The 20,881-nt window shown below is 40.1% G+C and overlaps 1 protein-coding gene and 1 long non-coding RNA gene across 4 annotated transcripts in view; one reads left to right on the top strand and one right to left on the bottom strand.

Moving 5' to 3' along the window:
* RGS12 (regulator of G-protein signaling 12) overlaps positions 1–14,766 on the top strand; it is a 164,142-nt gene extending 149,376 nt beyond the window's left edge. For all 3 annotated transcript variants that reach the window (XM_019526049.1, XM_019526051.1, XM_019526050.1), the window contains one exon: positions 10,351–14,766. In XM_019526049.1, coding sequence (XP_019381594.1) covers positions 10,351–10,715 — 365 coding nt within the window. In that variant the 3' untranslated portion in view covers positions 10,716–14,766. The remainder of the gene's footprint in view (positions 1–10,350) is intronic.
* The window catches only part of LOC109303786, a 15,331-nt gene continuing 1,335 nt past the window's right edge, over positions 6,886–20,881 (bottom strand). The window contains exons 2-3 of the long non-coding RNA XR_002099223.1: positions 7,096–7,102; positions 6,886–6,897 (exon numbers count right to left, since the gene is read on the bottom strand). This is a non-coding gene — a long non-coding RNA (uncharacterized LOC109303786). The remainder of the gene's footprint in view (positions 6,898–7,095; positions 7,103–20,881) is intronic.

Here is a 20,881-nt window from a genome sequence, read left to right on the forward strand (position 1 = left end):
TGCTGGCTGGAGCCAGGGCAGTGCTGTCTGGTGGGCATGGGATGGGTATGAGTGGGAGCATAGTGTATGCTACCCAGGGCAGGAGTGGGCTGGGCTCAGCCCTATGTGGAGTACTGGGTGGTGGTGGGTGGGCTGCATCTGCACCACACTGCCTGGGTGAGCTCTGCTACACATGTCCCCTTCCTCTCAAAATGAAAGAGGAGCAGCATCCCATCAGAAGCTGAAGAATGCTTTCATTCCCAAAGTTAAGGTCATCATCATACTGTTCTTGCAACTGGGGGACTAAAATGCAATTTCCTGTCTGTGAGATGCCCATTTCCACATTGCAGACAAACCTTCCTACAAGAGTTGCTTTGGATTTATGCTAGGTCAGACCATTAACAGTACAAGGTCTTACCATTCATCCTCTCAGTCACCAAAGTGTTTTCACTAAGGTTTGCTCAATGGTGGTTTCACAGGAGCTGCTCTGGGGTGCCTGACAGCCAGGGCCGCTCTCTCTCAGGATTGATTCTAGTCTCTCCAAGATCTCATCCTGCTGGTAGAGGATTGCTTTATGATAGTGGTAAAGATTTGTCTCCTGTTTCTTTCTAGTGCCACATACCAGCTGGCTACAAACCATTTGCTCCCTACAGAATCTCCCTCTAAACATGACGGCATTGATTCCTTTTGTGGTTCGGTCTTCTTGACCTGGTAGAAGTACTAGTACAATATGTGCTAAGCAGAGCTGTCAAGCGATTAAAATATTTGATCACATTTAGTTGCGTGCTTTAAAAAACTAGTTGCAGTTAATCATGATTTTAATTGCACAGCTAAAAACTCTAAATTATACAGGTACTTTGTATGGTTGGAGTGTGTGTGTGTGTGGGGGGGGTGGGATTTGTGAAGGTGTGGGGGAAGGTGTGGGGTTTGGAGCCCGGGGAGGGCAGGTCCCTATACACCCTGGCAGGATGCTGAGGTACTGTGGGTCAGGAGTGAGGGGCAATAGCAGGGCTGGGGGGGGCTATGGCTTTGCAGTGAGGGACACCCACCAACCCATGCATGCAGCATCAGTAAGTCTGTGGAGGGGAAAGGGAAGGGGAGGGGGTTGCAGATTCTATCCCTCCACCCCTCCCCCTCCACAGACTTACTGTCATGGCTTTGCTCCACATGCAGCATGCAGGCTGCGGCTGCTCATGTGCGTCTGTATCTGTGTGCCCCCACATTCCTGCTGCAGCCGCCTGGAGCCCACACCCAGGCTGCCCTTCCGTCCTCTCTGCTGCCACTGCTCCCTGCTGGGCAGCCCAGAGGTGGTGGAGCAGAGCCCAGGTGCAGGCTTCAGAAACACCTGCGTGATTAAAGCTTTAAAAATTAAGTCACAAGCTAATTAATGTTTTAATTGCATGAGTTAACTGCCATTAATTGACAGCCCTAGTGCTAAGCAGTATTTTTTTTTCCTCTCATGCCCTTAATCTTTTAAGTTGCTGAGCTCATGTCAATAAACATTAAGATGGTTTGATGCCAGAGAAGGTAAACCTCATCAATGTGCTAAAACTCACAGCAGTTGGGAGAATATGTAAAGATTTCATATTCAGGCGCACCACAAGCAGAATTTTCTCAAAATTTTTCTCTTCCTGGACTGAAACATTGTCGTACTCACTCAACAATGAAGAGAGCCTGTGCCACTCACCTCCACAGGGCTAAGTTTTTTCACAGCTTTTTATTTCCTTAGCCAAGAGGTCCAAGGGCACAGCAGTATCAGCCCAATGTTTGTCCTGTTTGATATCTGACTGACTTAATATATTATAGGATCTCAGTAGTGGAACTGCTGACAGTAGTTAGAGCACATTCCACTATATCCCAGGCAGCTTGCAGTCTCTCTGTGTAATGTCTCCATGACCAATATCAACGTGGTAGCTCCCCAGGGATATATACCTTTACCAGACATGGTACCACTGAAGTCTCCTGGGCCGATACTACATTTGGTAAGGCACTTTTCACCTGGGACCCTTAGACCCACTATTAGGTATGTTGGTACTGCTTTGAACTCATTAGCATTGAGCATGTGTATATAGACAATCACTTGAAGGAGAAAGATAAGTTACTTGGTAAGTAACGTAGGTTCACTAAAAAAAGATTTTCAACTAACAGTCACTTCCATTCTTCATATGTGCATGGAATTTCATTTCAGTTAAAGGGGTTCTGCAGGAGCATAAGGGATCCTACAGCAAGAGTAGGTCCAAAGCTTGTTATGACTCTTTAAAATGTAAGACAAGGGCATAAGGTGAGAAGAGCCGTACAAGGTTCAAGGGTGGAAATGAGTGGTGGGTGAAGATGGTCTGGGCAATACACCAATAGGCAGTTACATAGCAAGGAAACCCATGAGAGAGTGCGTATTGGAAAATGCGAAAGATCTGGTCCTGATTTGCATTTTATTTTAGGGTATTAGCAAACATGCCAGTAATGGTTATCATATTTACTTGATTCCAAGAAGAGGTTTTTTTTAATCTCTATATAATGGTGGGGGTACTCATCTTGGAGTCAAGTACAAGGCAGTGGGCAGGCAGGCAGCTGCTGTGGCTGCAGTTGAGGCTGTGGCTGCAGCTCTGACCCTGGGCCCAACCCCACAGTAAGTCGGGCAGTAGGAAACATAAAGGGTTGGGAGACAAGGAGCAGGAGTTGAGTTGTTTGCCCCTGCCTGCCTGCCCCCCTAATACTGCTTTCCCCATTGCAGCAGTGGGGGGGCGGGGACGACAAATTTAAGATGACCGTCCAATAATTGGATTCTGTGCATGGAAAATTATACCAAATTTATAAATTCTCCCTGTATAGAATCTAATTCTTGAGTGGTCTTAAATTCAGGGTCATCTTGGATTCAGGTGAATATGGTAAGTGTGTGGGGGTAACTGCAAAAAATTGAGGGCTAGTACTAGAATTGTTAGAAAGGTAGTACTGCTAATTATCACAACTAAATCTAACTGCTATCACAGTTGAACATGATTTATAATTTGGAATTGTAGAATTATACATAAATATAGTGAATGGCATTTGAAATTAAAATTAATTTTAGTAAATAATTTGATATAGTATTTCCTGATATCCTCATTTAAATATTAATTAAAACTAGCTTCAATATTGATATAATGTGGATTAGAAACTTACAGAAAAACAGTAAGCAAAGTTGATGATAAATCTTTATGGATTAAATTGTGAGGTGCAAATGTGTTCAGACTACTGCATATTTATGAGTGTGGGTATTTGGAAGACCATCTCCATTGTAGGAATGGAGGAATTGAAGAGAATGAGTTCAGAAAAGTAGAGGAGCGAATTCAAGGTTATAGAGGAAAACCATCTCAGAGCCCAGATCAAAACTCAGGAAATTTTTAACTCAGTTTTGTTTCTGAATCGCCATACTATGTCTTTCGCACACCAAACCTCTCTTTGAGAAGATGCTGATTTTCAAATGATATAGTGTTCATTTCCATAAATCTTTGTTGCTATTTTTAGAAAAATACAAGTTTTTCTATAACCATATATCCTACTAGCCAATTGCCTGACAAGAGAAGGGGTGCATGGGCCTTGGCACCCTGCCCCTTCTGTCCCTGCTATCATGGCAGCGTAGTGCTGCTACCACCTGCAGTCCAAACACTCCTGGCCTCTGCTGGCCTCACTCCCCTCCCCTCTGGCCCCATCAGTCCCCACTGTCATGGCAGCGCTCTGCTGTCTGTCTGTGTCTGTGTAGGGCACTCTGATTGGCTGCTGAGACAGCCAATCACAGTGCAAATTAAGCGTTACAGACGGATGGTTGGACAAACAGACAGACTCACTCACAACTGGAACCAGGTGTTCTTGTGACAAGTCCTGGGATTCTCCAACAATATATATGCTGGTGAGGTGCAGGACAACCTAGTTCAGCTCTACCTTGTGGAGGGCAGGGCCACACTAATCAGACAGACGAAGGCTTTTATAACATTATAATGTTACTTACACAAGTGACTAGTGAGCAGTAAGCTAGTAGCAGTATGAATTCTTTCTTTTCTGTCGCACTCAAAACATATCTTCCAAATTATGTTTTTATTATTATTATTTCTAAACTTTCCAGGACATCTTAGAGACTTTTATTGTTAAATGTTTATGTGAACCTTTTTTCTCCAAAACCATTGTTGAAAATTTATTCCAAAATATCTCGGTATAAGAAAAACATAGAATAGCAGTATTCTTGTATCTTTAGTAGTACTTGCTTATAAGAGAAATTCTTCCTTAGCTGATGGAACCAGTGGCTTGTTGATGGAATCATATTTCAAGGTGTGAAGCATATGACTCAGCTGGTGTTTAATTATATGACAAGGAAAATATAGTAATCAATTTCCTTTAAGAAAGATGAAACATAAGTCATAGCTAGGAATATGTTGATTAAATACTTTTATCTCCATCGTGAGAAATCAGTTTATAATAATAATATGGCAGTCTACACTATTTTTGTGTATTAAATCCCTTCAAAATAATTATCTTAAATTGATATGGTGTTTTTACTCCTCTAAGCTTCTCGAAAGCATTTTGCAGACTTAACAAAACTATATGCATATGCTAGACCAATATGAGGATAATTTTATCTACTATGTTTACTCAAATATAAATGAACCTGAATATAAGTTAAATTAAGGAAAAATAAGGAAAACTGTATAAATTTGTTATAATTTTCCAGATATAGAAGCTAAGTGTTGGAGGTTTGCCTTGAATTTGTTCCACTCCCACTGCTACAGCAGGGAAAATATGTCTGAGAGGTCAGGTAGCCCCCTTGTCCTCTTCCCTCCACCCCAACTTCTTCCCTCTGCAGCCCTTTCCCCCACTCCTTACAGTCGGACCCTGCTCTCCCTGAGCACATGGAAGTGAGAAGCACGTTTGAAAACACTGGTCTTGAGATAAATATATCTGTATTAATATGCACAAAATGACTACAGGTACCCACAGAGTTAGTTCATCCAGAATTAATGCATTTTGCCTTTTTTGAAACTGCTGCAAATTTTAGCATAGGCACTCCATAAATACACTTTGAAGCAGCATTTTAGTGGCCCCACAACTCAGCATTGTTCAGTATTTGCGTCTACTCCTGATATCCCCTGCCCTGAACTTGTGTCATGGAGGGACTGAAGCAATCCATTTATCCCTCCCGGATGTCATTGACTGGCTATCAACCCTCAATGCACTATGTTAATTAACCTGCACCTTCTCTGCTATTGCTTGCCCTAGCCGTACAAAAGAAGAAGATTAATGAGTATATGCTGCTTTGGTAGCAGTATGATAATGAGGTTTCCTTGTATGTGAATGTGACTGGAGGAAAAAAGCCTCATTTTGTATTCAAGTAAATATGGAACTTTCAAATTACCTTTCCAAGAGCCACACTACTTCCTAATACAAGGGTGTGGCATTGGTTCAGTACATACCGAGAGTCAGGAATGTCATCAACTAAATCACCAGCGTTTAGTGATGCAAATGGCCCACATTTTGGAGCCAATCTCAGAGGTTCTTTCCAGTACCGGTAAATGGTACAATTTATAATTACTCCTTGGGATTTTCTCACAAAGTTCTCTTTTTCTTGAAGAAGTTGTGATTGAATTATGTGAAATGCTGGAACAGATTCTCAGTTAGCATATATCAGCACAGGGCCATTAAAGTAAATGGAGCTACTCCAGTTTGACTGAGATTTGGTCCTCCGTCTTTAACCCAAGGAAAAAAAGTTTCAGTACACACGAGTTTGAGACAGCAAAGTGTTTACAGTTTTGCCTTTTTTTTTTTTTAACCATATTTAATTGCAGGATATTGTGGCAGGGATAACAAAACCCTAATGCATCTTATTAGGGTTACGAGTCGTAATATATGACTACAAGTCGTCATATAGGACTATAACGCAGTTTGGTGGATAGATCCTTTTCTAAAGGATTGTCCAAAATAATGTATGTTCAGTTACTTCTCATGTGTCTGCATTTGGTCAAATACTTCATCAATCTTAAAGAAACTGCTTGAGAAAATCCAAACACCTGCTTAGATCTATTTGTTAGTTAAAGGCATACATCATACAAAACAGACAAGCAGTTCACTGAAGCTCTACACCCCCTGCATAAATGCTTACCATTTTACCACTAAGATTTTTAAAAGCAAAGAAAAAGTGAGGGAGAAAGAGATCAGTAGCAATACATCAATGCAAATAGAAAAGAAAGTGAAAGGGTGAAGAAGAAAAGCAGAAGATGTGCTTATCCAAAGAACTGCCTATCCATTAACCCTGATGTAACAGGAAGATTTGTGTACATGGCTGCAAAGTATTCATTTGTCTGCCAGTCTGTGAAATGCCAGTTCTCCAAATTAAAGATCAATGAAGATAGCATGTGTTCTTTAAATTAACTGTTAGAGCTACAAGAAGTTTCCCTTAGCTGTGGAGAACTTAGCAGGGAAACTGAAGAGTACCAGTAGAAGTGACTGTGTCATTCTAGCCCTGCTGGAAATTAATCTATGCAGCTATTCTAGCAAACTTTTTTTTTCTTCTGAAGTTTGAGTGAACATTGGACACATTTGCCATAGTAACGTAAGATATGATTCCTCACTTGCTATACAGATGCTAAAGCAATCCATAAGGAGATCCATGGAGTTTCTCTTCACTTTACCACAGTAGTGAAAGGCAAAAGGAAAATATAACTTTGAAGGCCCTTAATAAACCTTGAAGAGTGCTAGATAAAGACACCCGTGTGTACATCATTTTTGTTTGCAAACTGTGAAGAAGTGGGTAAATTCCATGATAGTGTGTAGGTCATTCAAGACATGCCAGTGCTTCACTTAACTCTTAATTGAAGGCTATAATCACCATACTCAGTTTCTAAATATTTTAAAGCCTCATGGATATAATTTTTCAGTGTTTTAAACCAATTTCTATTGGAGTTCTCTTCCAGATTACTTGATGACTAATGCTGCCTTTGTCACTACTATATTTACTCATATACCACATGCACCTCTTCTTCCAAGTCAGTCCTCCAAAATTGGGCTGTCTTGAGCAGGGGAGCTGATTTTTCTTTTTTTCCTGGAAGCGCAGCAAGGGGAAAACCATGCTATAATGCAGGCTTGTCCAACATATGGTCTGCAGGCCACCATGTGGCCCTCCAAGCTGTTCTGAGGCCCAAGGTGCTGCGATGGAAAACGAAAGTAAACACTGTACTTTCGTTTCAGGGGTGTGATGTGATACCGCTTCCTGTGGGGTCTTTGAATATGGCTTGCTGGCCTACTGGGCAATAAACAGTTCATGATCTGGCCCCATATTCAAAAAGGTTGGACACCCCTGCTATAATGTATACCAAAATGGTGGTCACTTCTCTCTGGGACAGCAAGCAGTAGGGGCAGAATTCAGTGTTAACCAGCTTGCAGCTTCTGCTGAATTGGCAGAAGCTTTTGGCTGAGCAGCCAGAATTGTTACCAGTTTGTCAGTTGTGCTCTAGAGGGTTAACACTAGCTTTGGCCTGAAGAGCCAGTGAGCTGGACGAACATCAGGTGAACTGCTTCAGGCAGTCAGCCCTCTCTGCAATGATTCTGGAACAATCCTTTTTCCTATATTGTACCTTCCTAAAAACAAGATATGTGTCTTGTTTGGAGGCATGTGGTATGCAAGAAAATACAGATTGGGGGTTTATATATATTTAAATGTGTTTTATCCCATTGTGCAAATACTGGTGTTAAAATCATGCTTTTATTTGTTCGTTGTAGCATATTAATTCCTCCTCCCTTTCCAGTAAAAAATGAGTTATCCCATACAATTGATTGCAGTTGAATCCAGGAATTACTATGCTAAATCATGTCCTTCTAGATTAGTCTCCTAATTTCAGGGGTAACCAGTGCTAGAAGCTTCAGAGGGGTTGTGCCTGAAGAAGACAATTATGACATAACCTACCTATGTAAGAAGATTCTTCCTATAACATCTTCAACTGGAGATTGATTTAGGAAGAATTCTTGATGGTCTTATTATCCATATATGTACTAGTAAGTAATGTGTTTCATCGTCAGTTCTCAAAGTGCTCCCACTGATTTATTTTGTTGTTCTTTTGGTTTTTTTGGTGGAGTCCAGATCTCCGATGTATGGAAATTATTGCAGCTGTCTTGAAATCAGAAAAGCTGTCACAATTCACACAAGTTCATCTGCCACAGATCCGTGATCTGTCTAAAAGTAGTGAATATGAATAGAATAAAGAGAAGCAGGAGAAAGATTTCACTCTATCAGCATATGACAAACTTGAAAAATGTTTGCGAAATATTATTTTAATATAAATAAAATAGAAATACAGAATTTAATATACCCAGGCTTCACAAATGGTAGTTAAAATTAAGCTGATATTTTGTTTGATATGTTACCTTGTAAGCACAATGATAACATATCTGATATAGTTTCATTAAAGGTTAGCTGTAATTTAATAGTCTGACTGAGCTCCTACTGGGCTGATAGACCCATAAAAACTTCCTGCCTTTTCCGTCTGCCATTATTCAACTGGTTTATGAGGAATTTGATCCAATTCCCTTGGAAGCAAAAAGAGCTAATATTATTGACGTGGGGCCTTAATATCCTTCTATTTTATGTAAAGTAGTAAAACATTATTGGATTACATAAAATTGTAATTAATTTCATTATGTAAAAACCTTCATCCGTAGAGAGGTCCTCTGAGCAGCTTTACACCCCTACACTGCAGGGGTGTAAAGCTTGATTTGTGTCTTTCTTTTAATTTGAATTCAAGGAAATTTTTCACTCCTCCATATCTAAGAGTCTTTTATTATTATTATTTATTAACAATTATGATTCTTAAATACCCAGATGCATACAATGGTGTTACAGAACATATACAAAGACAGGAGTTGAGCTTTCCAAATCAGCTAGGGGATTTACTTGCATACCTCCTAGGGAAAATACAGAAAAAAATGTAAAATACAATTTCTTATGGTAGAAAATGTATAGTGTTAACTGATGTGATATTAAACATGACAGTCCCAGGTGCTTAAGCCAATATTGAGTACTAGGAAACATAGTTCTCTGTTGCTAAAAGTGTAAGGAGAACTTCTCTTTCTCTTTGCCTAATGTAGTGAATGGCATCTCCCTTAACTGCATAACAGTTTAGGGAGAATGGGATCAGCTGTGTCTTAAACTAGCTGCGGTTATATTTATAGCCGCAGTGTAGGACTAACCATGACCAGTTATTGCATTGTTAAACAGAACTATTCTTTTCCTCACTGTTGGCAAAATAATGTTTATTACATAGTGTTGGAGTGATATATCTGTGACGGTACAGGAAATATGCTAGAGGCATGGACTTTTGCAGGTGGACCAACTCCATGGATGGGATAGATAAGCTTTTGAATTGAAAAGCTTGCGAAGTTGAGGCTATCTCAACTATGCAGTTGGTTTAATGCAAAATATTGCCCACAAAAATCTTTGCCTCTTGCACATTTATTACATGTAGTTAAAGCATGTTATATGTTTTCTAAATGACACATCTAGTTTATTCAAGCCTTTGGAAACTGAACAAGTTTGTTCTTTTTTCACTCTAAACCATGTATGACAGACACAGGAGTTGGAGTGGCTAAGGGTTAGGGTATAAGCACACCAGGGTTATTGTAATAAGCTCATATTGTAAGTGCTAGGAAATGGGCTCAGGTCCTAACAGTTCCTCTGTGGTTGCCATTCTGCAGTAGCACCTTGACTGCTGAGGTCATGTATCAGTGCATCAATCATTCCCTCTCCTTCAACCAGCTACACTGTGTTTCCCCATCCTTCAGTCTGCAATCACCAGCTCTCAACTCAATAGGGTGAACTGCAATTTTAAACCAGCTTTTCTATATCTTCTGGAGAAAGATGAATCTCTAGTTGCAGAAAAATAATATCTCGGAGATATACAGTTAGTAAAATGAAGAAATGTTCTCTCATTTTTCTCATTACTTCCTCTCACTGGCGGACCCTGGAAACTATATTCTTTTACCTTGGGTCTGTCCCTCCTGGTATGAGAATTCTAGGGTAGTGAGAAGAGATTGATACAGGAAAGCCATATTTTATTATGGTACCAATTACTATGTGCTTATTTTTGTGTATTCTGGATAATGTCGATTAAATATTTTAAGAAGGATGAAAATTAAATTAAGACAGATTTAACCTCTGAGATCTATGTAAGAAGTAGCACTAAACTTTGATATTTTTCTGTCCTAATTGGCATATTCATGAATTTCCCTCTGGGAGACGAGAAGACCTCAGCTGACCCCTTGCTATGAGGACCAGAGGGGAGAAGCGTGCCCTGTGCAGTTTAAACTTTTGTTGTATATTTTAAGTAATTTATTTTTTTTCCTTCTTTCTGTTAGGTGTGAACCACAGAAAGAAAAAAGATTCACTAGCGACTGCTGGAAATGTCTGTGAACAAAGCTCTCACAAAGCAAAGACCAATAGAAGCCTCAAACCCCCCAGTGCTAGGGATAATCACACTGCTGAACTTCCTGTAAACAGAGTAATTGACGTGGATGGAGTTAAACTGGAAGACAACTTCACACAATCTTGTGATGATTCAGAAGGGAACCTCAGCTTCGAAGGCTACATCTCTGAACTGAGGTCTTGCCAGGGGAGGATGCGGACAGGAGTTTATAGGACATCAGATCTCCCGTCTCTGATTACTGTCAAGAGTGAGAAAAACAAGGGTGCTGAGAATCAATACAAAGCCACTTTTGTTTAATCTCAATTTTTAATGAAAGGTTCCATTATTTTTTGCCCGCTAGCACTAGAGCTCTGCATTATGGGCATGTTTCTACAAGCTACAGGGTGTTTTCAGTTCCTATTGGTTTCAGTGCAAGTGTAAGACAGTCAGCATATCTGGGGGCAGGGGCTGCCTGTCCTTATATGAGTTAGACTCTGTATAATGAACAGTAATATTTCAACAAAAACATCAGAATATTTGATTTTATCCTGTCATTTAAATAACTCTTTGATGTTGTTTTATATGTCATAGTTCCATAGTTGGTGCCTTGACCAAAATGGTGAGATTAAAATTCTCTGTTTATGACCTCTCTTTAAGTGTCTTTGATAAAGACAAACTCATTTTAAGTTCCCCATCAATTTTTTTTTTTTTTACTGAAGATGGCTTTAGATTTTCTTCTTGATCTTATGTTCTTTCCTAACCTGCCAGATTCCTACGGTGCTGCTACAATTGGACATCGAAAACAAAGTGTACATTAGTTATTGTTTCAAAACTATTAAGGCTTTTTTGGGCGTTTTTCTGACAGATCTTCCTGTCTTGATACCATGTGAGAAGCAGTCTAAGGGGGATTCAGTCTTGTTGCAAAGATTATCTGAACTGCTATGTGCAATCGGGCTTGCTTTACACAAGTAAGAATTCATGTTCAAGGCAGTTAGAGTGCCTTCAGTGCCTCACACTGGTATCATGCACATAGCAGAATATATAAAGCAGCAGTATGGAGGTCATCCAAGGCTTTATCCAGCACTGTTCCCTTGATATCTGAACCATGTGAGAAGGTGGTTTGATTTTTGGGGTTTTTTTTTTGCAAAAGTCTGTCTCCAGTTAAATGTTCCTCTTTTCAATTCTAGGTTTGAATTGTGTTTTTAGCTAACCTTGTAGACTGCAGAATAGTTATAAAGGAGGAAGAAAGGATACTTCCTAATTCTCTGCATATATTGTTTTTGCAGACCTGTAGTTGTTTACCTTTCTTTCCCATTTCTTCTGATTATTTATGATTTTGAGCAGGCAAAAACAGGTACATCTACGCCCTTATTTTAGGATTTGAAAGCTCATCCTCAGCTTCCTTGAGGTACCTGAGCCACTCTACCCCTACTACATGACCTTGCTGCAGCAGTGTACGGGAAGTGCAGAAGGTGAGAGCAACTGGGAACAGCCTGATTCCTAGGTGAACAGGAACATCAAACTGAGCCTTTCTATGAATCATGCCCACTACCTGTCTATGGGCAGTGTAGATGGAAAATGAGGTGCAGAAGGGTTAGTGTTGGGCCCTGCTGTGCTTGGGCTATATATGCATGGTGAGAGATGTGTAAAGGAGGAAAGTGGCCAGGTAGGGTGAAGTTTACCTTGATAACTCAGCAGTTTCCCAGGCAGAGTTGACCTGGTGCCAGGGGGAGAGCTAGAGGTTTGTAATGTAGGTTAAGGCTAAGGAGTAGGCTTATGTAGCAGTACAGACATACTCACAGACATGCAGAAATACTGAGGAAACATAAGCCACATACCCCTATTATTCTATACAGGAAACTATGTTCTGTTTGTAAAACTTAGAGGTATTTGCTGTGTGAGAAAGATGTGCAGATTCTTAAGAGTCTGCAACAGTAATACAAACCCCAACATTTAAAAATTATGGTCCAGCTCCTAGTGATTTAAATTGGTACAGGTCCATTAATTCTGTGGAGTTTGTCATTGACAAAAATAAAGGATTTTGTCCTAAATATGGAGAAACACACTCAATTCAGTTAAAGTTGCACTGTTTTATAGAAAATGGGAAAGCCCAGTTAACAGGGTTGTTTCTTTTATTGATAAATGAGTGATATTAACCTGTCATGAAAAATAGCTCTTTCTTAACAAACTTACAAAATTAAAATCAAACTGAATCTGCACTGAAGATATGGCAATACTGTAGTGTAAAGACTGAAAAGCTTAAGGGATTGAGATACAGAGGCTTTCAGTTCCAGATAATTGATTCATATTTCACTTGGGAAGCTGACATTTTTCAGTCTGATGCAGTGATTCCCAACCTTTTCACACTCCAAGGGCCACCCTGTCAGACTAAATGTACCCCCAAGAAAATGCCAGTTCTTAGTTTCACTCATTTTTTGACTACAAAAAAATACTAGAACAATTCTTCTCTTGCAAAGAATTCAGGAAGACCAGAGCAGGTTCCAGAAAGGGTTTGACAGTATGGATTCTTATGTGAAATCTCTGAGTTTACCCTGTGTACACACTTAACAGTGCTAATACTGCATGGCACCCCACAGCATCCTTAAAAGGAGGTACCCCACGGTTCCAGGGAACCCTGGCTGAGAGTCACTGATCTATTGGGATTATACAAATTGCACTCATTATCTGAGTCCATTTTTCTGTGGACCATACAGTCAAAAGCTACACAATTATGAATAATAAGTATCACTATTGACAGGGACTGAAAAGGTGTGGAATTAACTTTTCTTCCATATATAATTGCTGTTAGGTAACATTGCTGACACACTGAAGTCTTACTGGAGACTCTCATGCTGCCATTCTGATGGTGCCAGTTCTCATCCTGCCTATTCACTGTGACCCACAACATACTTTATGCTTTAGTTGATTATATCCAGGAAGCCTGTAATGTGAAATAATGTTCCAAAATGGGGTTAGTATGTTAATCATGAGACGTTATGTTTAACACCTGTGCATTCTTTAAAAGTTTTTTCCAGTATTTTCTGTCTTGCCATTTTATTGACATTTTGATATGAATTCATTGTTTGTAATAGAACATATTTTTCACTTATAGATGCTCACGTGTTCCATAGTAAGCTTCTGATTGTTTCTGATCAAAGAAGAGCCTCTTGTCATATCAGTAAAAGCCAACAAATGGGATGCTTTTAAGCTTGATACAAATCACATCTGTTTCTGGGAAATTCTGCTCCTTTTTAAAACTCAAATACAGTAAGTAGTTTGTGCCCAGTTGATTCCTGGTCAGAAGTTTAAGTGAGGTACTAATTGCACATTGCTCATCAATGCCTGGATTCTACAAGTGTCTTGTGCATGAAACACTCAGTGAAACCAAAGAGCTTGCAGAATCATGCCCTGATGACACATTTGAACATCACATTCAGTCCTGTTGTGGTGGCCAGACTATTCAGTGAAGTATTCCTGCTTCTGCTTTATTGCTCATTGCTAGAAAATTCCTAGATGCTCTATTTAGAGCCACTGTATTGGATCCTTGATCTGGAGGGACTATTTGATTAAATTAAGAGGAAAATATAGCTATAGCAGTCTATTGAAGGAATATTTGTTCCACCCCAATGGAAGAACCAACTTTATTTGTCAGACATTTTTCACTTCCTTTCAAAGCTAGTTATAGACATTAATTTCAGTTTGCCATTAGAGCCTTTCCATGGCTGCTTAGCTGCTAAGCTCCAAAAAAAATGTTGTTTTAAATTATGAATGCACCAAACTGGATTTGCCTGTCTTGGAGATTTATCCCAAGTTCAAGGAAATTAAGAATGTAAAAGAGAACAGCCTTGAAATTTAATTTTCTTGAACGTGAGGGAAACGCTTGGCAGTATGCCTAGAAAGCCGGTAAGCCAAGAAGCAGTGACTAAATAGAAATTATTCTTCCTTATTTCAGCAATAATTTTATTCAAGTGGGACCAGAACGTGAGACACAGGTAAGCTTCAGTTTCAAGGATATTGTTTTAAACAATGACCTAGGGCCTGAGGCAATTTACTTTATAGGCTTAGAAATAATAATGTTAGCTCTACTTTTGCAAGATCTGGGGAATATAAAAATTAACCAGTACAGTGTTATCGCTGGGATCAATTGCTAGAGATCGTGGAGTTAATAAAAACAAAAGGCATGCAAAATATCCCTGAATGGCCTTTTTTTAAGAGTGATTATGCTCTGAGGTTTTTCCTTAGTTTTAACCATTGTGTGATTTAACCAGAATAACATGATTTTGAATTTCATTGTTATATTAGGATTTCCAGTATAAATGATTCCTCTGAGCAATTTTTTACAAGTAGTTTAATACATAAATTTTGATGACTTGGTCCTCTATTGTTAATCAGTTTCTAAAGATAAAAGGATATGGTCTTTATTCCCCTTCCAGTTTTCCCAATTTTACAGTGTTGCAGGTTTACTGATTTCGGTGGAATTACTTCTGTTTCCTTCATTAAACAAATATAAACTAAAACAAAATCTGGTTATCTGATCTTCAAACACTGGTATATGCTTGCATTAACTTCATGACATGACAAAGTATTTAAGATGAGAACTTAGCCTGGAAGCTATAAAAATATTTCATAGTTCAAATGAGATTCACAAAACATTTCAACCTAAGAACTTTTGATGCATTTATAATTCTAGCTAACTTGTCTATTTAATATGCTGCGGTTTTATATTTCATCTGTTGTCAAGGTGCCTGGTGTCCGAGTTGGTAGCCTTAACTCTACAGTTTAGCAGTGCTGCAATACTGTTTGTTTTAGAAGCTTTGTGCTTTGTTGACATATACTAAAACCCATATGTAAACAGCTTAAAATAATTCCCCCCCTAGAATCATTGTGTTTGTGCACCTTGTAAAAAATTGTAATGTCACACATACACACACACAGACAAACCTATAGTAAAAAAATATTATTAAGGTTGCAAAGTCAAGCAATCAAAAGTTAGGAGACACCAAAATTAAAGTTGATTTCAATATAAATTCAGCCTACTCAAGTGTGTGTATTATGATACAGTTTGTATTTTGACGATCACATGCTCTTTGTACAGGACACCACCCTCAAGCAATGAAAGAAGGTATAGTGTTTGCTTACTAAGCAGCCATTTAGTGTGTATTTTCTCTTCTGTGTATTTACCAGTGCCTTATCTGAATGCTTCATAAATATTAATGCATTTATTTTCACGGCATAGTGAGGCGTGTACTATGCTTATTTTACAGTTGGGGAACCTAGGCGCAAAGAAATGAAGAGTAAAAGTATCCACTAATTTGGGGAATCAATTCAAGATACACAGGACCTGATTTCTGGAGTACTTGGTAATATATAGCATAAAGCTCCAGTTGTTTAGTACAGCTGCAAATCAGACCCCAAGGTCTGAAGTCAGGCACCCAGAAAATGAAGAGCACATAATAAGTGACCAACTGTAAATAGTTTAAGTGGCTTCACTAGTATCACATAGGAACTCTGTGGCAGAGGCAATGGTAGACTACAAATCTCCAAGGCAGTATTCAACTGCCTAAGTTCTGGGACCAGATAAACTTCTGAAATGAGTAGCGGTCATCTAGACAATGACATCTTTTGTCCCAAGAGCAGCTCCGTCCTGTGCACTGAGTGAAGCAGAGGCTTTCTGGGCAAAAAACAAGATGTGATCCAAGAATTAAAGCTGTTGTAGAAGAGATTATTATGTGCACAAGGAAGCCACGCTAAAGTTGCACATGAAAACCATTGTGTATTTCCTAACTTTGGAGTGACTGACTTTGCTACCTTAGAAGTGTTCTTTGAGCATAGATTGTGTGTGAGGTTTTCTAGGTTTTTAAAAAAGCAGACTGGTGCCCTCTCTCAAAGTGATATCATTCAGCACCTTATTGACACTGACATAGGCCATCAGCAAGGTTGGAACCTTTATATTTACTGTACAGACTCCTGCCACTTGGTGCGTGGGTGTGATCTGGCACATGGCTTCCTTCCCACACAGCATATCAGGTCTGCCACCCTGGCCCTGCATGCACTAGATTGGGCCTATTCCCTGCCCCGGCTCTGCATTCTGGTTCTATATGACACAGGAGCAACATCATCTGGCTGCAAAATTTGTTAGTGGGGGAGAGGCAGCAGCATTAATTGCCACCGCTCCTCTGCCGCCGAATTTCCTGACCTGGGGGGAGCCCTTCCGGCTGAACTTGGCCCACCCGGCAGAGACTGAACACTACTGCTCTACATGGATCAGCAGTAGAGGTGGATGGGAAGTTTTCCAAGTGGGTCTCAGAGATGTGTTGACAACAGAAGAAAGAAGACTTGGCTTCTGGTCTTCTGTGGAAGACTTGAAGGAAGCGTGTTCAAGAGGGCACAGGTTTTTCTACCCATGTGGCCCCCAGACTCCTTGTGCCCTGTTCCCTCAAAACTGTCTCTGTTTCAGGCCCTTTCCTTCCCCACATCTGGTTCCTTATTCCAGTCCCACTCTCCTGACCTAGCTACAGTTTCTGTTCCTCTGCTTTACTCTTGTCCTGCTGGACTCTGCATCCTAGTTTCCATCCCAGGTTCTTGCCCTTGGTTCCTCCCCTCCCCTACTCCTCATCTCATCTGTCTCTGTCCCTGTAGTAGTTTCCAGTTTCTCACCATATTCCCGGTTCTTTTTGGCTCCAAGTGTCAGCGTAATGAGCCAAGGTCCAGCTGGGGTAGATTCAGTCCCGGGCCCCAGCTTTAAGAAATCAGGGAATCAGGCTGAGTCCTCCATTAGGAAGGGGCACCTGCCCACACTGGCTATATACGCTCATGTCAAACAGTAGCAAGCTGTTTGGCAATAGGTAACTGTGTTGTGCCTCTGGCCTGCTTCAAATTCCTAAACGTGACTTCAGAGGTTCAGAGCATGCTCCGTATGCTTTTGGACCCCTCCTTCCTGTTTCTACTTGCTCCTGTTCCTGTGTTGGACTCTCAGCCTGGATCAGCTGCTTGCCCTCACCACCACCTTGTCCCAACCCTCATCTTGCTGTCCTGAACCTGGACTGACACCTGGCTTTGATTTCAGCTTCCACTTCAATAAACCCCTGATCTAGCACGATCCGCTCAGACTGACTTCCTATGCCCAGCTCAACTTCACACTCAGTTTCTTTCCCCAGACTCCTCATATAATCCTAGTGTCCTCTCCACTACCTTACTATCACAGTGACCTTGCCCAGCCAAACCCCATTCTTCCCTCACATCCCAGTTCCTCACTGGTCTGCTTCCCCTCTCCTCTTTCTCTTCCTCTACGCCAGTGGTTCTTAGCTCCAGTGTCCTGCCCACCGAGTCCAATTCTTCCTCCCTACTCTCAGCTCTTCACCCAGTTTCAGTTTCTTAGTGTGAGAAAGCTCCAGCAAGCGTTGTAATGTGGCTCTGCTGGAGGGGAGCCTTTATTAATTTCTCCTTTATATTACTCTCTCTTCCTCTCCAGTGAGTGTAGAGGACTAGGTATCTTATTACTCCAGAATTTTTCCCCCCTCTCCTCCCACCACTGTCTGTCTTATTTCCCTTTTTGGCCCTTAGTCCCAGTATCTATGACTAATCAGTTCCTTTCCTCTTCTCCCTCCCAGTTTTTCTCCTTACCTGTCATTCTGTAGTCCCAGGTTCTGTCATCCTTAAGCTCCTTGGCCCAAACTAATCTCCTCCTTCTAGCTCCAGCTCCAGCTCCAGTTCTGCATTTCAATTAGGAACCTTCCTCCTCCACACTATCTGACATCAGTAGAGGAATCACTGAGAAGAAAGGAGAAATAGACTCCCTGCTCTAGGTTCAGGTGCCTGGACCTGATATGAACTGCATCACATCTGAACTACAATTGCTACGCAGGATTGGTGTGAAGCATGCTCCATGTGTATGCAATCTTTTGGTTGAAATTTTTGTAAAACTAGCCTGAGGTATAAACTAAGCAATTTCAGCCCAAGCAGTGAAAGTCTGACAAAGCTGTAAGAAACCAAAAACAGGTTCTGCTAAAGCTAAGTGTTTGGGCTTCCTTCTTATTAGATGGTATTACTAGGCCCACCTATAATATATGTGTAGGGCAGGGTTATATTATTGTATTGTACACTTACAGCTTCAGTTGATTACGGTGAAATTGTTCAAGTACATTTTTAATGTTTTTCCATCAGACTTTGTGTAATTTAAAGTCTAACCTTCAGTTTGCCTATATTAATGTTATAGCCTGGGGTAAGTCTTCCTAGGGGACAATTACTAGCAAACACTTAGGCATTGGATCTTGCTGCGGCCTCTTAAAACTCTTGAGGTGAGACTCCTTTTTCCTTGGAAACTTCTGTGTGAGATATGGGACCCAGTGCTAAAATCCCTGAAGTCTCCCCAGTAGCAGGTCCACCCCCAAGACCACCCCCCTGGGGACACATATGTGTTATTTAGGTACCTTGTAACACTTCAGATAAGGAACACACAAGCTTTACATGCAGACTTTTTTAAACTTACACATGCTTAACTTATGGTTGGGGAAAAGACTTGTTAATTTATATAAAATAAGAAATACCCAAAATGCATTCAGAACTCAGAGTTCTTGCCACTCCTTTTATAGAGGTCTAGCTCATGTCTTTCTGGATGGGAGAGAGGGACAGGTCCTCTCATGTCCCGTTTCTCTTTGCAGAGTCTTACTGTCTCACTCCCTACTAGAAAACATATCGATTTAAATTCAAGATAATATAAACTTTTCCAGAGATGTTCCAGTCTCCAATCCCCTGGGTTGGATTGTTGGCAGAGAGTTGTTAAAAGTCAGCGACTCTACTGCCTCAATGGGATTAGATTGTTAAAGTTTGATAACCTTGTTTTTCAGATTGTCTGTTCTGTCCCATTATACATACATATTCCCCAAGCTGTTGCTAGTACTAACTAATGTTAGTGCTACTGGCAATACTGGACAGATTCTGAATAGAGTTGAGAGGGAATACTGTCATTAAGAGGAATGTCTACTAACATTTAATATAGTTTATTGGGATGCATGCCAGCTTTGTGCATCCAGAAATCTAGGCTACTGTGCAATACAATGAGATGCAAAAGAATGTACCAGTAGCATAGAATGCTGTTGCTGACACAGTACATCCAGATTTTCAGTTCTGAGTCCCAGCTGTGTAACTAAGTGAAATTGCTAAGTTTTAAATATTCCTCAGAAACCCCTAGGTTCTATTGTTCTCCAAGAAATGGTTGATGATTGCTGAGCACTTTTTAGTATCATGAGTACTTCATTTCACTTCTTGCAAAGCTTGGGACAGGTCTTGAGTTGAAGTCTAGCTCGGTTAATGCAGCCTAAAATGATTGCTTCCCAATGTAATAGGAAAGGCAGGGTCTTTGCAACTCTGAGGCAGTCTTCCTAACTTCAAATGAGACTGTGGTGCCTCATATTTACGAGCTATAGCTTTCAGAGTACTAAAATATGCATGGGTATAAACCACCTCATGTCGATTCCTGCCCCAAGCCTCTTCTGTGCAAAATAGCCATGGTATTTGGAAGGGCCAAACTGCTGCAGTGGCCAGCAAGACATCCATATATTTCAGTCTATCGGAGTCATTAGCTGAGTTCTGTTTCCTAAATGTGGCCTAACTGAGTATTTCAACTAGGGCCCATAAGGCATCAAGGGGAGACTTCTACTGATTTCAGTGGGCTTTAAAACTGGTTGTTGGTGTAGCTCCACAGCTATTTTTAGGCTGGTTAATTGTAATAATTCAAATAATTGGGTCTGTTGAGAAATGCTGATACACCAGGTGTTCGCAAGTTCTAATTAGTTCCTAAGTATCTACACAATCTCAGCAAGTTTACTGCATCTGTTACATTTTAACCTACATGTATTCCATTTTTTTTTTTGTGTGTATTAAAGACAAGGAAAGAAATTTGCTTAAATTTTGTACCCAGGGAAATGAATCCATTGGACTGTATACAATCATCGCCTTCTGGAATTTAACTTGTATTCTTGTACTGGTGATTTATTATATTGGAAATTTGTAATATGAAAATAGATACTGGGCTAATTTTGCCACCCCAGAAAACTGTTGTCAAATTATATACTACACAATAGTGTTTCACAAGGAATCGTTGTTTATAGAATCTGAACCATGTCAACAATTAATAACAATAACTAATTTTAACTGATACATTTGTTTGTAGTAATTAATTTGTCCTAGTGGACCGATAATATTTTATTTGTCAGCAACATCTGATTGTAATGTAGTTTAATAAAGGGGGCTCGTGTTCTTTCCAATTATGTTAAGGGAATCAGTTTTGCATTATAACCTGAAAAATATAACGAATATGTCTTTAAATACAAATGCTTTTAAAAAAAGATTTTTCATTTGTCAGTTACTTTTAACAAAGTTGGGGGAAGCAAAAAAGGAAGGCTGAACATTACTTGCACATAATACATTTCACAAAGATGTATTCCTAAATGTCACCTCTGCAAAGAATTGAATTGCTTTTTTTT

This window comes from Gavialis gangeticus, unplaced genomic scaffold, assembly GCF_001723915.1.
Source record: "Gavialis gangeticus isolate Ggan-Ray unplaced genomic scaffold, GavGan_comp1, whole genome shotgun sequence".
Classification (NCBI taxonomy): Eukaryota; Metazoa; Chordata; order Crocodylia; family Gavialidae; genus Gavialis; species Gavialis gangeticus.